At 28.5% G+C, this 18,798-nt stretch overlaps 1 protein-coding gene across 4 annotated transcripts in view; it reads right to left on the minus strand.

Moving 5' to 3' along the window:
• The window catches only part of LOC117168781 (titin), a 67,246-nt gene extending 56,240 nt beyond the window's left edge, over positions 1-11,006 (minus strand). For 2 of the 4 annotated variants that reach the window (XM_033354573.1, XM_033354569.1), the window contains exons 1-2: positions 10,876-11,006; positions 2,031-2,281 (exon numbers count right to left, since the gene is read on the minus strand). In XM_033354573.1, coding sequence (XP_033210464.1) covers positions 2,031-2,216 — 186 coding nt within the window. In that variant the 5' untranslated portion in view covers positions 2,217-2,281; positions 10,876-11,006. The remainder of the gene's footprint in view (positions 1-2,030; positions 2,282-10,875) is intronic. The other 2 variants (XM_033354570.1, XM_033354571.1) reach the window with 2 other exon arrangements.
• Between the last annotated feature and the right edge of the window lie 7,792 nt (positions 11,007-18,798).

The raw sequence follows: 18,798 nt of genomic DNA on the forward strand, positions 1-18,798 counted from the left end.
TAAAGCAATTCCGGCGATTAAAGGAAATTAAAATTTGAATAATCCTCAAATGGTAATATTTGACCACAAGAATGATATCAACGTTTTTTTGTTAAAACTTTACATATGTTTTGACGAGTAGTCATTCGTACAAAATATTTCAAAACAGTTTTAGTGAAAGAGCACTTTTGTTTCTACGCAAGTGCCAAAATTTCCAGAAAAATGTGAGATCATATCTTTTACCAAATATTACTGAACATTTATTAGTTTTTAAAAATATTTGCAGCTATTTAGATAATTAAGGGAAATACAAACGTGAGGCAAACTAAAATTTTAATTTTTCCCCTACAAAAATTGTTTACCACAATGGTTATGTTTCAATTTTTTAATATTTATGTGATTAAATATCATTCTTACATTAATACGAAGCAGAATTTCCTCCCACTATGCGCCCTGAACAAATATGACCTCATGACTAATTAATTCCATTAGAAATTAGAGCTATCGAGTTCAAGGGTGCCAGAATTATTCGGTATATGGATATATCATCCTATGGCGAAACAATAGGAAGGCGTATTTTACAGTTAAAAAAATTACTTCAATTTGTTATAATCATTTAAGATTAACTGCGAATTCTCAAAAATGGACAGGAAGTTTTTTTCAAGGTGTAGTATTTTTCAAAAGAGCTTAGATATTTGGCATTTTATATTTTTAAAACACGTGGGAATTCTTGATGTTACAATTTATTTTAAAAAATGCCAAATTTTTGAAAATTACAAAATGGAGAATATATATCTAAACTTTTGAATATTTCTTTTTCTTTTTAAATAGGAGGAATAACAATTATTTTGGAAAAGTCGAAAAAATGCTCGCATAAAAGTTTAAATATCTGGAAAAGTTTTATACAAAACACCATTTGCTCTTTTCTAAGGATTGAATCATTCACGAGAAAAAATCATAAATTATATTTGAAGAAGAAAATTTGTTCCCGGACTCGAAAAATGTTTGAGCTCCTATAAATTGATAGGATGTCTTTCTTATGAAAACAGAAACTGTGAACAAAATAAAATAAAAAATAAAGAAGGTTTGGCTTTGCAGAAAATCTTCTTTTAAAAATTAATCAAAGTAGGAGCCACGCGTCTATAAAGAAGGGTTTCGTAACCCCAGCTAACACTCCCATACGCATAATTCCTTTCTCCAGTCCATGCTTCATCACCCCTTATCACCCTAATTTCTAATCGTTTCCCCTACTTTCCTTATCGTTATTTCCCTTCACTTTACGTACTCCTTTTCCCACATTTCTCTTAAATTGTAATCCCCTCATTTACCACTGTTTTTCCTGCCATAATTTTTGTTCACGTCCTATAATTTCCCTCCCCTCATTTCCTTTAATTTCTCTGACTCCTTTCACATTTGCGGTGCATTTTCCATACTTCCCCTACCATAACTTGCCTTCACTTTTCTTACATCTCCTAATTTCTTCCCCTCATTTTCCCATACATCCCTTCCTAAAACTTCTAATTGCCTCCCCTTATTGGAAAAAAGTACGAAGGACGGACACTCGAGCAAAATTATAGAAGTTTCTGCCCAGAGCTATGAAACCGTAGAAATGAAGAAAAATATCACAAAACAGCAGTGGTTTATCTTTATAGTATCAAGAACGAAGCTCACGAGATACTTAGTAAGTATTTATTTCCAGTTATTTCTGAGAAAAATATTTTAAGAGGTAGGGTTTTTCAGAAAATCTACTTTGAAGAACATTATAAAAACGACCACCATTTTTCATTAAAAATTTTATTTAGGCTATATTAAAAGATCCAGAATTCCCATGAGTTGGCAGGTAATCCTTAAATTATTGTAATAAATCCAAAAAAAGTTTTTATTGAACTAAAAAATATTTGTTCTTTTATACACACCATAGAATAATACATATATCCGAATGATATTGAAATTTTGCCTAATTTGCAATGGAATTGGTCCCTCTTTAGTTTATAAAAAAAATTAATATATGCAATTTCCAAATTGTTCCTTAGTGTATTATTGTTCCTTACTTGAAGAAGAGCAATGACCAGACGGGTATCTCCGCTTTTGAGAGCTATCGTCCCGATAGTCGTTGTCGCCGGGGGTTGGGAGGAAGTATTGTCTTCTGAGGCGTTCGCCGAAGAGACCTGTTGGTTCCTCTCTCCGGCATCTTCGTGACTCTCCTCCGTCTCCATAGATTCGTATCCATTTACCATTTTCGCTTTCTCACAAAATATTCCCAACTAACACGTAAGGAGATTATTCATTTTTTACCAACTATCTGACAAAAAAATTTTTCAATCAAACATTTCATTTGCACTGCAACGTGGTTGCTTGATCTTCAAATTGATAAACCGTTTGCAAAATGCAAACTGAAAGTTTTTAAACTAAAAACAAAAGACAAAGAAAGACCACAATGATAAAAACTTTTTCTGCCAATTGTTTAAATTACGCTTGAAAATGATTTTTGAGGTGCGTGTTTGTATTACGTTTCTTGTAATATGATGTTTGGCTAACGTTCAGAAAAATATTCGCTGGCGCTGCATTTCACGGTTTTCTTGACATGTACTGCGACAGTGACCTTGCTGGTAGCACAGAAAAGATTAGCCGTGAGATTTTGTTACGATAGAGACTATTTGTGTAATTTCGAAAATTTCTGACTGCTGCGAGTTTATCTGATCTGTAATTTGTAACAAAGATAGGAGAACTCAAGGCAGAAAATAAGTACTTTTTTTTATCAATTTTGATAGAATTTTACTTTATTAGATATTTCATTAACTTTCTTTTATTATTCAAATACGATTCGATGCTCTAATTAAACTCTATTAACCTTTTTCACGCTGTAGATAAATTTCTCGTCTTCTGTATGCAAGCAAGTTATAAAAAGAATGAAGCAGTCATCGGCAAAAGTGTAAGATACGCGATTTTTAAACAACTTAGAAGCAAGCTAAAGTTACGTAATCATGGTCTTTAAATTTCAAGTCAAAAATATATTTCCAACAACAGCAAAATTCATTTAAAAAACGAGCAGTTGTGATAATAAGCAAACTTTGGAAATTTTATATAGCAGAGATGAGTTTGCACTGAAATAATTGAGCTTTTAACAAAATTGCTACATTTTTGACTAAACAGTTAAATTTTCAACCGAAAAGATTCATTTTCGAACAAAAACATTGATTTTCAACCAAGAAGATTCATTTTCTGTCCAAAGATGAATTTTGAACCAAACAGATGAATTCTAAACAAGGACGATTAATTTCTTACTAAAAAACAGTAGATTTTCAATGCTTGGTAATGATAATTTTTTAAACAATGATTTTAATTTTTAATAAAGATGAATTTCCAACTAAAAAAGATAAGTTTACAACCAAAAATGGAATCTTTAAAAGTCAAGTGTACAAAATTAATTATAAAAATAATAATAATAATTTTCAGCCATTTTTATTCAATCAAAAAAGACCAATTTTTAACAAATAAGATTGTTTGTACACAAAAAGGTGAATTTTAAACAAAATAGATGAAATTACTATCAAACAGTTTAATCTTTGAATTATAAAAAATAAATTTTCAACCAAAACTGGAAAAGATAATTTTTCATTTAAAAAATTAATTTTAAACCGAATGAAAACGAATTTTAAAAGAAGTAGTAAAATTTTCAATAAAAGAGGAATATTTAAAAAAAAATACTAAATTTTGAAGTCAAACAGATGCATTTTTCAAAAAGAAGTTGAATTTTTAACTCCAAAATATGCATTTTTAACAAAATATTTGAATCTTCAAACAGAAAGATTGATTTTGAACGAAGATGAGCCATTTTATTTTTAAACACATGAATTTTGAACAACATAAATGAATTTTCAACCAAATATTTCCATTTTCAATTTTTTATTAAAAATGTCAATTTTCACACAACGAAATAGTTCCATCTTTATTTAAAAAATTCATCCGCAAAAACATTTCAAGTACAGAGATGAATTTTTAACTAAAATGATAAACCTTGAACAAAGAAGTTAATTTATAAGAAAATGGTTCTATTTTAAGCCACGTAGTTGAGTTCTCAATCAAATAAGATAGCTTTTTTTCAATTGTTGGATTCTCAACCAAAATAGAAGAAATTTGTAGACAAAAGAGATTAACTTTGAACTGAAATGATAAATCCTGAAGAAAAAAATCCGATTTTCAACACATGAGTTCAACTTTTAGCCAAGGAGAAGAATTTTCAACAACAGCAAAATAAATTTTCTACCAACTAGAATAACTTTCAACCAAAAAAGACGAATTTTCAACAAAATACATGAATTTTTCAGCTAATAGATGGATTTTTAAGCGCATGTGATACTTTGTCGTGTGGTCGATCCGGTACAGTTCCCCCGGCTTTTTTCACAAAAATTAAAAAATTTTTAAACTGAATTGGGAGATGCTATAAAATATAATAACGAACGTCCCCGGACTCTTTTTTGAGGGATAATAACACAAAAAATGTATTGTGCTAAATAAAAATTTTATGCATTATTTTGAGGTTACGTCGTTTTTCATCTCTGCCTTTCCGATAATTTGAAAATTAATGATGAAATAAACTATTTTAATTGCCTGTAGACATGGTTAGTTCCGGGAGATTAGTTACTATGTTTATATGTAAGTCCAAAGTTTTCGGCCAAAAATATTGTGTAGTTTGGAAGTAACGCTCAGGAGAATTGTAACACACATAACCTCGAAATACACACACGTTGTTAGCAAAATCAAGTTTTTTTTGAAAAATTAACACAAAAAAGTGTGCGGGGACGTCCGTTAGCTTGTTCGCTATCATTTCCCAGATTTTGACGACAAAATATTTCTTATCCTAGGAAAAAAGCCGGGGGAATCTAACACTGAAAAAATCGATACTAATTCCTAAGCACCATGCAAATTAATCACATTTTGCTAAATTTAAACTTTTTTGAATTAACCCACAAAAAAGTGTGTGGGGACGTGCGTTATCATATGCGCTATCATTTCCCAAATTTTTAAGACAAAATATTTGTTATTCTAGAAAAAACTATAAATGAAATAGTTAAATTTTCAATTACAATCATTAATTTTCAACCAAAAATTAAACGTATTTCTAACTACTAACCAAGTACATGAATTTTTACTAAAAAGTAGAAGTATTAACTAGAAAAGATCAATTTTCAATTAAAAGAATCAATTTTCAAACAAAAAATTAATTTTTGACCAAAATGAAAACACATTTTCAACCAAGGATGTAAATTTTGAACTAAAATGATACATTTTAAACAACAAATAAGAATTTTTAATATAACAGGTCCAATTTTAACCAAGTAGTTACATTTTAATCCAAATAATTTATTGTCAGTCAAGAAGATTAATTTTCTACCAAGAAATATAAATTTGAAACAAATTAAATGAATTTTTAACTAAGAAAGAAATTATAATTACAGCGAAACTCTCCAATAGCTCTCCCTTTTACAGCCCTTCCGAGAATTGACGCCGCACAGCAATTAGGTGTAACAGGAGCTGTGCAGAGTGCGCGAGGTCTGTGGTTGTCACACAGGCGAGCACTCAGCCGTGAAAAAACAAAAGCGAAGCGGGCTATAATGTGTTAGTTCCCATCCACATTTAGCCCCAAAAGCGGCGCTATAGAAGAGTTTCACTGTATAAAATATATTTTTAATAAAAAATAAAAGAATATTTCACAAATTTGTTTAGCTTTTAAACCAATAGTTAAATTTTTACCGAAAAAGATGACTTTTTGACAAAATAGTTGCATTTTCACAAAAATAATTAAATTTTCAACCAAATAGAAAACATTTGAAACAAAGGGATAGATTCTGAATCAAAGTTTCTTACTAAAATTTCCGATGCCATTCTATTAATTTAATTGGTAACATCATTGATGAATGGGCTCTAAGATTTAAATTAAATAATAATGAATAACAATGAAATAAACATCCAACTCTAAACATTTTTGTTTAAACGATTCAATCTAAATTTCTGAAACTTAACAACGAAGAAGTGATTAAGTGCTATTTTGAAATCCAAAGAGCCGCTATTTTCATTTCATCAGTCAAACAAACTCTCGCATTCATTTTAAAAGTGTTAATTTTGACGCTTTTTAAACTCAGCGTAATGAATGATGTGCACAGGACTAAAATATGATTTCAAGCCGATAAATCATTTTATTTTTCATCACTTTTCACTTTACTTTTAGTTATTCTCCTCCCTCATTTTCTTTCTCTTATACATTTCTCTCTTGCTCCGCATCAGCTGTCTTTCTCTTCGCGTCGATTAAGGGAAGCCTTCGAAGAAACATTATTCTTGGCCATAGACCAAAACCTCTGCATGATTTCATACGGGCGCACAAAACCGCAGGAGGCATGAAAGTCCGAACGAAAATATATTTTGTTATTTAATGTCGTCCCGGCTGATGTAATGTCATATTTATGTACCCGTCTATCAACGAACAAAAAAAATTCTGTTATACGACAGTCGGTCTTTTTAACTAGTAGGCGTGACATTAACTCAATTTTTACGACTAGTATCAAAGTAGATAATAAATATTCCCTTTTTTGACTTGTTAAAAATATTCCTCGATTCGTTTTATGATTTAATAAAGTAATACAAAAAAGAATTTAAAGCAGGTCGTTCTCTCTTCTTTGGTTGAAAATTAGTTTTTAAAATTAAAATTAAACTATTCCATTATTAATTAAAAAGTAATCGTTTTTAGTTGAAAACGCAACTGTTTTATAGAAAATTTGTCTTTTTGAATTTGTCTCTTGACTGAAAAATCTTTTCCAGTTGATTTTTCAATCTTATTTGTCAAATATTATTATTTTTCTTTTAAAGGTTTATTATTGTAGTTGAAAATCCAAGAATAATGTCGCAAATTTAATTATTTATTAAGAACTTAACTTTGTGTTGAATATTCGCCTTTTTTCTGGAAAACGTATCCTTTTATATTGAAAATTTAACTGTCTTCTAAAAAATCGTCTTTTTGTCTAAGCTAAAAATATTTCTTCGTCGAAATTTCAACCTTCTTAGTTTAATATTCTTTTTTTCTTTATGGTTCATGATATTAATTGAAAATCCAACTAGATTGTTAAAAATTTAATTATTAAATTTGGTCTCGAGCGTTTCAAATTGAATTCAATATTGTACCTAAAAATTAGTTTTATTTAGAAGAATTTATTCATGTTTTTATTTTATTAATTTATTAAAGTTTAAGAGCATTTTTGGTTGAAAATTCAACTGTTTTGCAGATAATTTATCGCTTTGGCTAAAAAATTTAACTGTTCGAGAAAAGTATCTTCTTTTTTGTTGAAAATTTAGTTCTTTCTTGGAAATTCATGTTTTTTGTTTGACAATTTATTTCGTTTCATAAAAATAATATATTTTTTGGTTAAAAATGGACCTGCTTCTCCATTGTCTTTTTTTATAAACTGTTTTTATTGAAAATTAAAAGATTTTTTAAGAAAACTAGAGAGGAAGAGATAAGGATTTTACCAAAGAGGCCGCTTAGGAAATTTTCTTATTTTCTTGAAACGGTCATCCAGCATCTTCTTCTGTCTTTTTTGTTTGTTACACTATTTGTTGAGAACAATTTTGTTTCGTCAAATTGGGCTGTTTTTAATTTAAAATTCAATCGTTTTTTGGCTGAATATTTTTGGCTTGAATGTTGCAATTTATTGTTAAAAATCCATTTTTTTGTGAAGATCAATAATTTTTGTCGAGAATTTAATTTTTTTCTGAAACTTTTAACTGTTTTGTTAAAAATTGGTCTTTTTGGATAGAAAATAAATCTTTCTCGATTAATAATTTCACTGATTTCTAACATATTCGTCTTCTTGGCTAGAATAATCAACTACTTTGTTGAAAGTTTTCTTTTTAATTCAACTATTTTGTTAAAAAAAACTATAATTTTTTTCGAAAATTCAACTTTTTGATTAAAAATTTGTAATTTTAAATTTTTGGATTGAAAACGCATTGTTTTTGGTAGTAAAGTTCTTGGTTGAAAATTCAATTGTCTCATTAAAAAATAGGTTTTTTTAGCTTAAAGATTCGAGTATCTGGTTAAGAAATACAACTGTTTGCGATTGAAGATAATTTTTTTTGTCTGGAAATCCTACCATTTTCCTTGAGAGTTCAACTATATGATTTGTTCAAGATCTTTGACGAAGAGGGTATGTGCGTGTAAGGGGAGGGGGGTGTTTAAAATAGCGTGACGTAGTTTTTAAACGATCCCTACGTGAATAATTTGGTAATGTGCTGTAGCGACCTTGATGAAATTGGATTAGAATATTTAGTCAATTAATGCTTCCTGCATTTTTTGGAACACAAAACCGAATACCAGTGTCCAGCGGGAGTTTGCATCTATATACATATATATGTATCTTGCTCCCTGACGTCATCGACACGAGCATGGGAGGATAAAACCTGCCTGACTGGTAGCGTGTATAAGAAATAATGCATCGAAATTTATCAGTTTAGTCCTGTTAAAGGCAAAAGACCAAAAGTGTATGGGAAGCGATTTTATTTAGCAGAAGAAAACTTTTCATGATTGATAAATTTAAAAATAAAAGTAAGACCCGTGATAGTTCATAGTTGATATGGTAATCAGGTAATCAACCAGTTCGATGAGCAATGAATATTAAAAGCTGAAGTTCTGTTATGAAATTTAAAACCAAGAAGAAAAGTTCCCAATGTAAAATATTTTTCAGACATGGACTAGTAATACTGAATTTTCCGTAATATTTAACCAATCAAATATGGCGCTAGGGCTAATATTATGGAATTTTCCTTAACGTTAGCTCTGAACGAGCTGGTAGAGGGGTTATCCGTACGGAAGATTTTTCAATAGTGTACAGTTTGAATTTTGTAATACTTTCAATTTTTTGTTTTCATCTTATGAATATTCCTTAATATAGTATTATCAGATGGATTCATTGGGCATGGGATATAAATAAGTAGATAGATCTGATAGATTATGTATGCGAGATAGGAAGATTGTGTGTTCAAATTATATTTTAAATTATTCTATTGATAGAATAAATTAAAAATGATTTTACTAACATTCTCGGTAAAAAAATAAAATATATCAAATGTACTATTAGGGACTTTTATATTATTTATATCATTAAAAATATTATATTATTATAATTTCATACTTATTTTACAGCTCAAACTACTAGCTCTCAAAACAGGGGAAACAGGATGATTTTCACGAAAATAGGGGAATAATAGGGGCACAAATTCTTTTAAATAAAATTAATGTATAATATACATGTAATATATATTATGTATTACATTGAATTCAATACGAAACGCTTTAGATTTCAAGTCAAATTATATTGGATTTTGAACAAAATGGTTAAATTTGCGACCTACAAAAATAAATTTTCAACTTAATAGTTGAATAAAAATAAAATTTCTTCAACTAAAAAAATTATTCGTTAACTAAACTTTTGTGTGTTACTTCATAAAGATCAAATTTCTATAAAAAATGTATTTTTAACAAAACAGTTGAATTGACAAAAAAATAGTTAAGTTTCTAACAGGAAAATGTGAATTTTAAAAGAAAACAGTTGAATCTTCAATAAAAAAGATGACGTTTAAAGAAAATTGTGGAACTTTCGAAAAATTGACTTTCAACAAGAATTTAATTTTTAATCGAACAGTTAAATCTCTTGCGAAATCTTTAAATTTTTAAGTTAAAAATATGATTTTTTAGTCGACAGGTGAATTTTTAACACAAAACGATGAATTTTCGACGAAAAATGTAACGGCTCATATTACAATCAAAAAAAGATTGTAATATTAAATAAAAAAATTTAGTTAAACCAAAAAATATAACAATATATAACAAAATAGTTGAATTCTCAACCAGAAATATTCGAATTTTTAACTGAAAAGTATGAATTTTCAATAGAGCAGTTAAATCTTTAACCAAATAGTAGAATTTGTAACCAAAATAGAAAAATTCTGAACCAAAAATATAATAGTAGACTTTTAAATTAAAAGAAATGACAATTCAACGTCTATAGTTGGATTTTCCTATTAGGTTCTATTAATTCAGTTTGTATGTAAGCGAAAAAACGAAAAAAGGGGAGAAATTCCTTGAAAATAGTGTAAAGAAAGGAAAAATCCTTTAAAAAGGGGTAAAGAGGAGAATAGGGGAATGAGTGTCAAGTGTGTATTTAGATATTATACTTGTAAAACAAATTGACTAATTTTAATTTTTTCAAGAATTTCAAAAAATGATTATAGACATTTACGTTTAGTATTTGCGACAAAAAATTCCGAGTTAACCGTTCTACTGCATCGCAAACTCTGTCCCCACTCCGCAATGTGACGTACTTTTTGAGCGACCTTCTTAAATTACAAAACACCTCACTTTTTTCAAATCAATTTATAATTAATTTTAAATCTATTCTTTCTTTTAGCGCTGAACTTTACCAATTTTTGTCAGGTTTCTTTGCCGTTTCACTGTTAAATACAATAGTTTTCTGTGCTGAAAGACTAAAAAAATAATCGTTCTAGCAAAACGTATAGCTGAATTTCGTCTTCTAAGAAAATAACACTGTTTTACCTAAATAACTGTCTGTTTTGGCTCAATTTTTCTATCCACAATATTTTCGGCTGGTAAAGTTGGGCTAAAACAGCTAGATTACAAAAAAAAACAGCATTCAGCTAACTATATTTTCTTAGAAGGCGAAATTCAGCTACACGCTCAGTTGGATAAGCTAACGAATTTTTTTTCAGTGAAGATAAAGAATCGATTGAAAAAATAAAAAATCACATGAATCATAAAAATTGATTTGAAGATCAAGAACCAAATTGCACTCGCTGAAATCTCGCGTGTCACTTGTCATGAGGAATTACCGAAAGATTTCACTCTCGTGTAGGATGACGTCGACAACAACATTACTTGACGCGTGACACGTTGGAGAATCAATCGAGCGACGTGTGACAATCTGGCGCGAACGCCGCTCAAACCGGCACTGAAGTCTAGACTCCAACTCCAGAGTTGGCACGGAAAGCGAGAGAACTACCTTTCCTTACAGAATATAAGGTACGTATAAGATCCGACCGATCCCGATTATCCCCGAATGATGGTGAGGGTGACCGTGGATCTCTTCGGTCTATATGATATATTTAGCAAATCTTTTTTTGGATCATTGCAAAGTTCCCCAGTGGAAGTAAAGATGTTCCAGGATTCTTATCGCCGAATAAATAATGCAAAACAAGCGCCGCCGATCAATCAAAACTGCAATCATGCTCAAAGAGACAAATGGACAGAGAAAAAAACCACGTTGATTGGGGCGCGTCCGCATTAGGGTGGTCCAAAAGTGCAGGAGAATTTTTTTTCTCGAATTTACATGCATATCATCTCCAAATTTGTTCGAATCCACAACAAATTAAATGAGTTTAAAAAAAATTATATTAAGAAATGCCGCCCCCATGAAGTTTATAACGTATTTTCCATAAGAAAAAAAATTTCTATTGTAAACTTTATTCATAATCGTTGATATTAGGTGACGCGAGTTGAAACTCACAATTTCCCTCAAAAACTAACTATAGAAAACGAACAAAAAATTACTTTTTAAATTTCACCTCCATATATCTTTTTTATAGGGTCCTGAAACCCCCTAGAAGTGAAAAATTGGGTACTGCGAGTTTCCGGTACTAATTATGTTTGTTGTGCGGTTTTTTTTTAAACAAATTGTTTTTAATACATAAAACACTACTTACAACGGATAACTAGATATTAATATAATTTTTTTAATTATTTATTTTTTGTTTTAAGTAATTTTTGCCTTAGAATAGAGTTAAATAGTCGCGGGATGTTCGAAACTTTTCAACTTATCATCATCTTTTCTCTTCGATCGAAACCACATTGAATTAAATTTAACATAAATAATTGTTTGATCAATTTAATATTTTTGATCATAATAATCTTTTCATTCTGTCAAAAAGTTTCATTTTTCTCTTTAATGTCCCACTTTTTATCCACTTTTTAATTTATGTGGGTTGATAATTGATACAATTTAAAAAACTAATAGTTTAAATAAATTATTACTGTTCCTCTTTATCTTCTCCTACAGTAATGCTAAATAGTTGCGGTTTTTTTCTGAAATTTTCCAATTTTTTCCAGTTTTCACTTAGAGAGAGATAAAAATAAGTTCATTTTAAACAAAATAATTGTTAAACAAATTATTCTTGCCTATAACTTTCTTCTCCTACAGTAATGCCAGATAGTTTCGCTTTTTCTGAAATTTTCAATTTCTTGTCAACTTTATACTTAGTGAGTTAATAATTAATGCAAATTATAAAATATAATTGTTTGAACAATTCATTTTCGTTTATAACTATCTTCTCTTATATAATTGCTATATAGTTGCGTTTGTTTCTAATATTTTTAAATTTTCTTTGGCTCTTTAGTTATAAACAAAAACAAAAAAATAAACAGTAGAGGATCGTTTTTTTCAGAATCTCTTTTTTTGAATGTATTTTTCTGAAATAAACAGATATTTTAAATATTCTTTAAATGCTCCATATGGATTATATTAAATGTTAATTTTCCTTGAAGTACTAAGAGCCTTTTTGTTTAAATTAATAAGATTAATAATATATTTATTATTTTTTCCTAACTATAAAGTCAAAGAAAAGGTGAAAATTTTAGAAAATCCCGCAACTTTGTAACATTACTCTAAAAGAAAATAGTTCACAGCCATAATAATTTATTTAAACAATAATGTTTTTTAACTTACATTAATTATAATCCTGTTAAGTAAAGAGTAGATAAAAAGTTAAAAATTAGACGAATCTTAACTGTCTAGCTTTAGTATAAGAGAAGATAGTTAGAAACAATAATAATTTGTTTCAACTATTAATTAGGTTTGGTTGCATTAATTATTATCTGGCTCTAAGTAAAAAGTTGACAAAGAGTAGAAGATTTCAGATAAACTATAACTATCTAGCATTAGTTTAGCAAAAAATAGTTATAAGCGATAATAATTTGTTTAAACAATTATGGTTGTCTAACGTCTATTATTATTACCAAATTTTAAGTGAAAAATAGACAAATAGTTAAACATTTCAGAAATAGCCGCAACTATCTAGAATTTTTCTATTATAATATTATTATTGATAATACGAAATTATGCATACAATTATTCCTGACAAATTTGATAGACACTTATCTCGATTTAAATGAAAACCTGAAAATAAGTTGAAAAAGTTGGAAGAACGGCGACTTTCCAACTCTTATCTGAGAGAAGATGATGAAAAACAACAATAAATCGTTCAAACAATTTATGTAAACAGTTAATTATCCATATCAAGCAATATTTCATGTATTTAAATCCATTTGTATTAAAAAAAGCAAAGAAAAAAAATTAGTGCCAAATGCTTTCTTTGGGATCCTATAAAACAGACTTATGGGGGTTAAATTAAAAAATTATTATTAGTTTGTATTCTATAGCTAATTATGTAGATAAATCTTGCGTTTAACTCGATTAACATAATATTGTAAATTCTGAATAAAATGTATAAAAACGTATTTTTTATGGGAAATAAGTGTTAAACTTGGATTGTTAAACCTCTGAATATCATTTGAAACAAAGCATTTTTTGTTCTTGTTTTGAATAAATTTTCTCTTATGCATACAGATTAGAGAAATAGAATTTGGACCACCCTAGTACACATATTTATTTATTCGGAGGGTGGTTGCAACGGTTTTCTAACACGTGACACTTCTTTGATCAAAAACTAAAATTTAAATGTATGCCAATACATGAAGAGCATGTGTCTGTCACGTGACTAATTATTAGATTTTATTATATTCGACGGCTTTATGATTAGAAACATGAATATATTGCGCTGAAATTTTTGGAAATGGTTTAAATTATATGAGGACTTGTCTGCCTGGCCCCTTTGAGCTTTTATTTTGCTTTTAATTTGCAATGTAAGTTAGAACATGGCTTTAAAGCCCTAGCTAAAATAGAATTAATCAAAATTAATTCTTTTAGGAAATTTAAAATTCAAAATGATATTTCCCAAACTGGAAGCAAAACACAATAATTTTCCTAATTATAAAACTACTGAATATAATAGCAAGTTATCTTTTCAAAGAAATAAGTGAATTGTAAAGCCAAAAACACAATTTTTAAAAGATAGTTGAGTTTTCGATCAAAAAAGTTCATTTTCAGCAGAGAGATATTAATTTTGAACCAAATGGTAGTTGAATTTTCAATTCAAAAAAGATAAGATTTCAACCAGAAATGGAGCACTCTAATTTGAATTTGAAAAGTTAATTTTCAAGAAAACAATAAATTAGCACCCATTTGGACTGAACGAAAAAGCCGAATTGTTAACAAAACAGTTGAAATGGATGCATTTTCAACTAAAAATATAATTTTTCTACCAAAATAGACGAATTTAACAAAAACTAGTAAGTCTTCAACGAAATAATTGAATTATCAACTAAAAAAGTTAAATTCTTTCACCAAAAATGAACTCGTTTAATTTTCGACAAAAAAAAACTTTTTTTCAGCTGATTGTATTCAATTTAACAGAAAATGTAAGGAAATAGTTGAATCCTCAAGCAAATTGATGAATTCTCAAAACACTACATTTTCAGATTAAAAAATTAATATTAAAAAGAATAGGAATTTTCAACCAAAAGGTTTATTTTCAACCTCCTAATTTATTTTTAAATTTTTTACCAAATTGTTGAATTGACAAGCCAAAAACACAATTTTTTTACAAATAGGTGAATTTTCAACGTAAAGTTAATTTACGACTAATTATTTGAATTTTCAGTCAAAATAATGTCTTAGAATGTAGGTAGAAAGTCGCGGTTTTTTCTGAAATTTTTAACCTTTTAGACAAGATTTTATTAGCGCAAGCTAGTAAAGATTATAGAAATGCTAGAAAAGTTGGGCTTTTTTTGAAGTTTTCTTAACATTTTCTTTGGCTTTGTAGATATAAGCAAATAATAAATAAATAAGAAAGGTAATTTTTGTTAATCTGTTTCTTCTAGCATTGCTCTAAGGGAATATAGTTGTGAGCGATAATAAATTATTTAAACTATTATGTTTATTATTGATCCATTATTATCTCGCTCTAAGTGAAAAGTTGACAAAAAATTAGAAATTTCATATAAAACCAGAACTATCCGACGTTATTCTAAGAGAAGTTATAAACAGTATTAAATTGATTGAACAATTATTTTTGTTAATTTTTATGAAAAACTTATCAAAAGGTGGAAATTAAAAAAAACTGCAACTTTTGAGCTTTATCATAAGAGAATATTGTTGTAAATAATAATAAATTGATTTAGGAATTATTTTTATCAATTTAGTTTGTTGACGTTGAATAACTTCTTCCTCACGCAAAGGCGAAAGTAGAAGAGAATGTTGAAAAATTAAGAAAAAAGAACGACCTTTTGCCTCTATTTTGAGAGAAAATTGCTATAAACAATGATGAATTGCTTACAAAATTTTGTGAAACATATGCTTATCAACAGAAAGTAATATCTGATGTAGAACAGACCATTTTCATTAAAACAAAAAGCCATTATATAAGAAATAACTCCAGAAACTTCTAAAAACCTATTTTATACTTATGGAGTTTTTTAGGAACCTTTAAAAAAAGCTTATGGGGATTGACAAAATCATTTTTTAAAGGTATCTAAGTCTAATGTAAAAATAATTATTTAGGGACAACTCCATATGCCTAATATTGAAGATTCTGTCAAAAATTTACAAAAACGTTTTATTTTTTATGGGTAAACTTGGTTAAGTTCCATGGGATTTGCGAAACCTCTAAATATAAATTTGTTTCAAAACAAAAAAATGTTTTTTTTTTAATTCGAACATATTTGGTGCAGAAGAGCATAAAAATTAAAAAAAGAAATCGAATGCGTTACTGGAACGCCCTATTCTCGACGGAGTAAAAAAAAAACATTGAAAAGTTTGAATGGTTGAAAAGTAAAAATAAATATATATTTGCAAGTGTATTGTTTTAATAAATCAGTATAATAATATTTTTATCATTTTTAGTAGAGTTTAATTTACTCCATGATATTTGGATGTCTTACACAGAAAAACCTTTTATACTTAACCATGTCAGGTAAAATTTGAATAAAAGAGATATAATTGAATGATTAGTTCCTTTTATTTAGTATGTGAATGCAGATAATCTAAAAAGAGAGTGTCCAGTCAAGTATTGCACATTTTTCTTTTGAAGTGTAGTGTTGCACATAGAACGGTCGTTTCTACACATCCCACACGAATGTGAAATGTGTCTCATTTTAACGATATATTTCGTAAAATTATAGCTTCTCGCCAAATTCTGCTTTCCTTCATCCAAAGATCATTGAGATTAAGAAAATATGAAAGATCAAACAAAAAAGGAACTGCCAATTAAAGCTTGGTTTGGTATGGAAATTGAATGTCTCTATGAAACGGTTTTTTTCACTTGTGAGTGTCGGGAAATGAAATTAAAATACAGTCTTACCGTGACTAAATTTTCTACTTGTATATATTTAATTTACAAATTCTCTGAGAAAAAATACATAAATTTTACTTGATATCCCACAATAAATGACTTTTCTACATGCGAAGATTAATTGGAAAAAAATTTTAATAAAATTATGGAGCTATTTGATAAAAATTGAATGTTCCACCAATTCGACTTTTTTCTACTTGTCAACGTCAGAAAATTAAATAAAAATGCAATGACGCGCCAATGCAAATTTTTCTAATGATAAAGATCTAGTGATAATATAAGTAAAATATAAATAAATAAGAAATGAATAAAGTAAGAAATAAAAACAGTGAACTCTGTCATGCTAAAATACTCAATTCAAACGAACGATGACTTTTTTATGTGTTCAAAAAATGTATTTAAAAAATTAACAATTGTTATCAGGTAATAAAAAAATGTATATTTTTTTATTTCTAGCAACATTTTAATAAATTCTGGTGAAGGAATAAAGTCTTTAAAGTGTCAAATATAGACGATATACACAAGTATCTGGAAGTAGCACTTTCACTCATTAATTCATTAATAAATTGTTTTTCCAAACTTTATGTCCTAATGAATATCATTTGTTTCGAGAGCTTTTACGAATTCCATGATGGTTTACATAAATATGAGTGGGTACAAAAGTGGCATCATTTATCTAAAAAAATGTTAACTTTGTTGTGAAATAAAAAATAAAATATTGGCTCACAAAAATCTCGTTGAAAAGTTAACTTTCATATTTTAAAAACGCTTAAATCGGATCAAAATTGTAAGCTCTAGGCTAATTTGTCCACTCTGTAAAAACTAGAGATATCTTTTTTTCGGTTTAATTTTCTTCGTATCCTCTTTTCAAATAGGATAACATCATGCTGTTATTTTCAATAAAAAACAAGCGATTCTGGGATCTCATTAGTAGTTTTTTTTAATACTTCTTGAGACTCTTTTTCTGAGTCTAGGCAGCAAAAGTTTTTTTGACCCACAGTGCGCCCTAGTAATGACCCGATAAAACGAACTTTTCTACTTGCAAAAAAAAATAGGAAAAAGATCTAGTAAAACTCTGAACATATTTTATGAAAATTTAATGTGTTGTCAAAGATACATACTTTTCTACTAACGAAGATCTAATGAGAAAAACACAAAAATAAAATAAAAAATCTGCCCGCCTCGCGGTCACATTCTCATCACTCGCTGTGCGCGTAGCTCACTTTTCTCACAAGTTTTAGCGCGCGTCTGTTGACTGTTGCACTTCGCGCTCCGGTATTTATTATTTGCATTTGGAATGCTTGAGTAAAACTTTATCAAAAATATCTCTTTTAGATGGCAGTATTTATATGCGTCTGCATATTCTGAATTGCCTACTTAATTAAGTATAATCAAAGATTAAATTTCTCAAAGCTCTGTAGGCTTTGAGGTACACATTCTCATCGTGAAACCTCGCCCAAGGCGCTTGATTTTCGACAGAAAATTGTAAACAGGTTTGGGTAAATCTTTTTTTTTTCGTAACTTTCGTCGTTTTTCCACAAATTTTTTTTCCATTTTCAATGTTATTTTTCACGAATAAAACAAAAAGTACACGTTTTATCAGGAAGTGATTCTTAACGAGAGTGTAGATATTTTTTGGGATAACAATTTTTGTTAATTCATCTTGTTTGGTATCCTACATAGTTTAAACACGAAATGGAATTTTTTATTATAATCTTTTAGGGCTTTTAAGAATCAATGTTTTTCTTTTCTTGACTTTTTTTATATCGTGCGTTGTTTGGCTTAAAATGTTGATTTAAAAAATTTTGAAAATGCTATAACTCTGCAAATTTTCTTTTTATCGAAAAAAGTCAAGCGATAAATTGTTTTTTCTTCTAAATGCTGTAAATATAGGTATATAGAATATTGAAATAAAAAAAGTGGTTTCTAAAATATTCAAAATGCGCTCAATTTTTGAATTTTTATCAAAAATGGTTGGTTAACGTACTCGTCCTTTTTTTTAGGACTTAAAAAAAGTGTGACAATGATCGATTTGATCAGTTCATTTTTTCGAGAGTTATCGTGTTTACAGATGGACGGACGGATAGATAGACAAACGCTATAGTAAAAACTTGAGTTTCGGATTCAGGGTGTCTCGAAACGGGGAGATCCGTTAAAAATACTGTGATGTCAAATTTCAGACAATTCTAATACCTTCTCAATCATAAGTGAAGAGAACGTAAAAAAATGTACATATAAATATCATGCAATGTATTTTAAAAATAGTGAAATATATTTGATGAACATGCAATG

This window comes from Belonocnema kinseyi, chromosome 3, assembly GCF_010883055.1.
Source record: "Belonocnema kinseyi isolate 2016_QV_RU_SX_M_011 chromosome 3, B_treatae_v1, whole genome shotgun sequence".
In the NCBI taxonomy this organism is placed as follows: Eukaryota; Metazoa; Arthropoda; class Insecta; order Hymenoptera; family Cynipidae; genus Belonocnema; species Belonocnema kinseyi.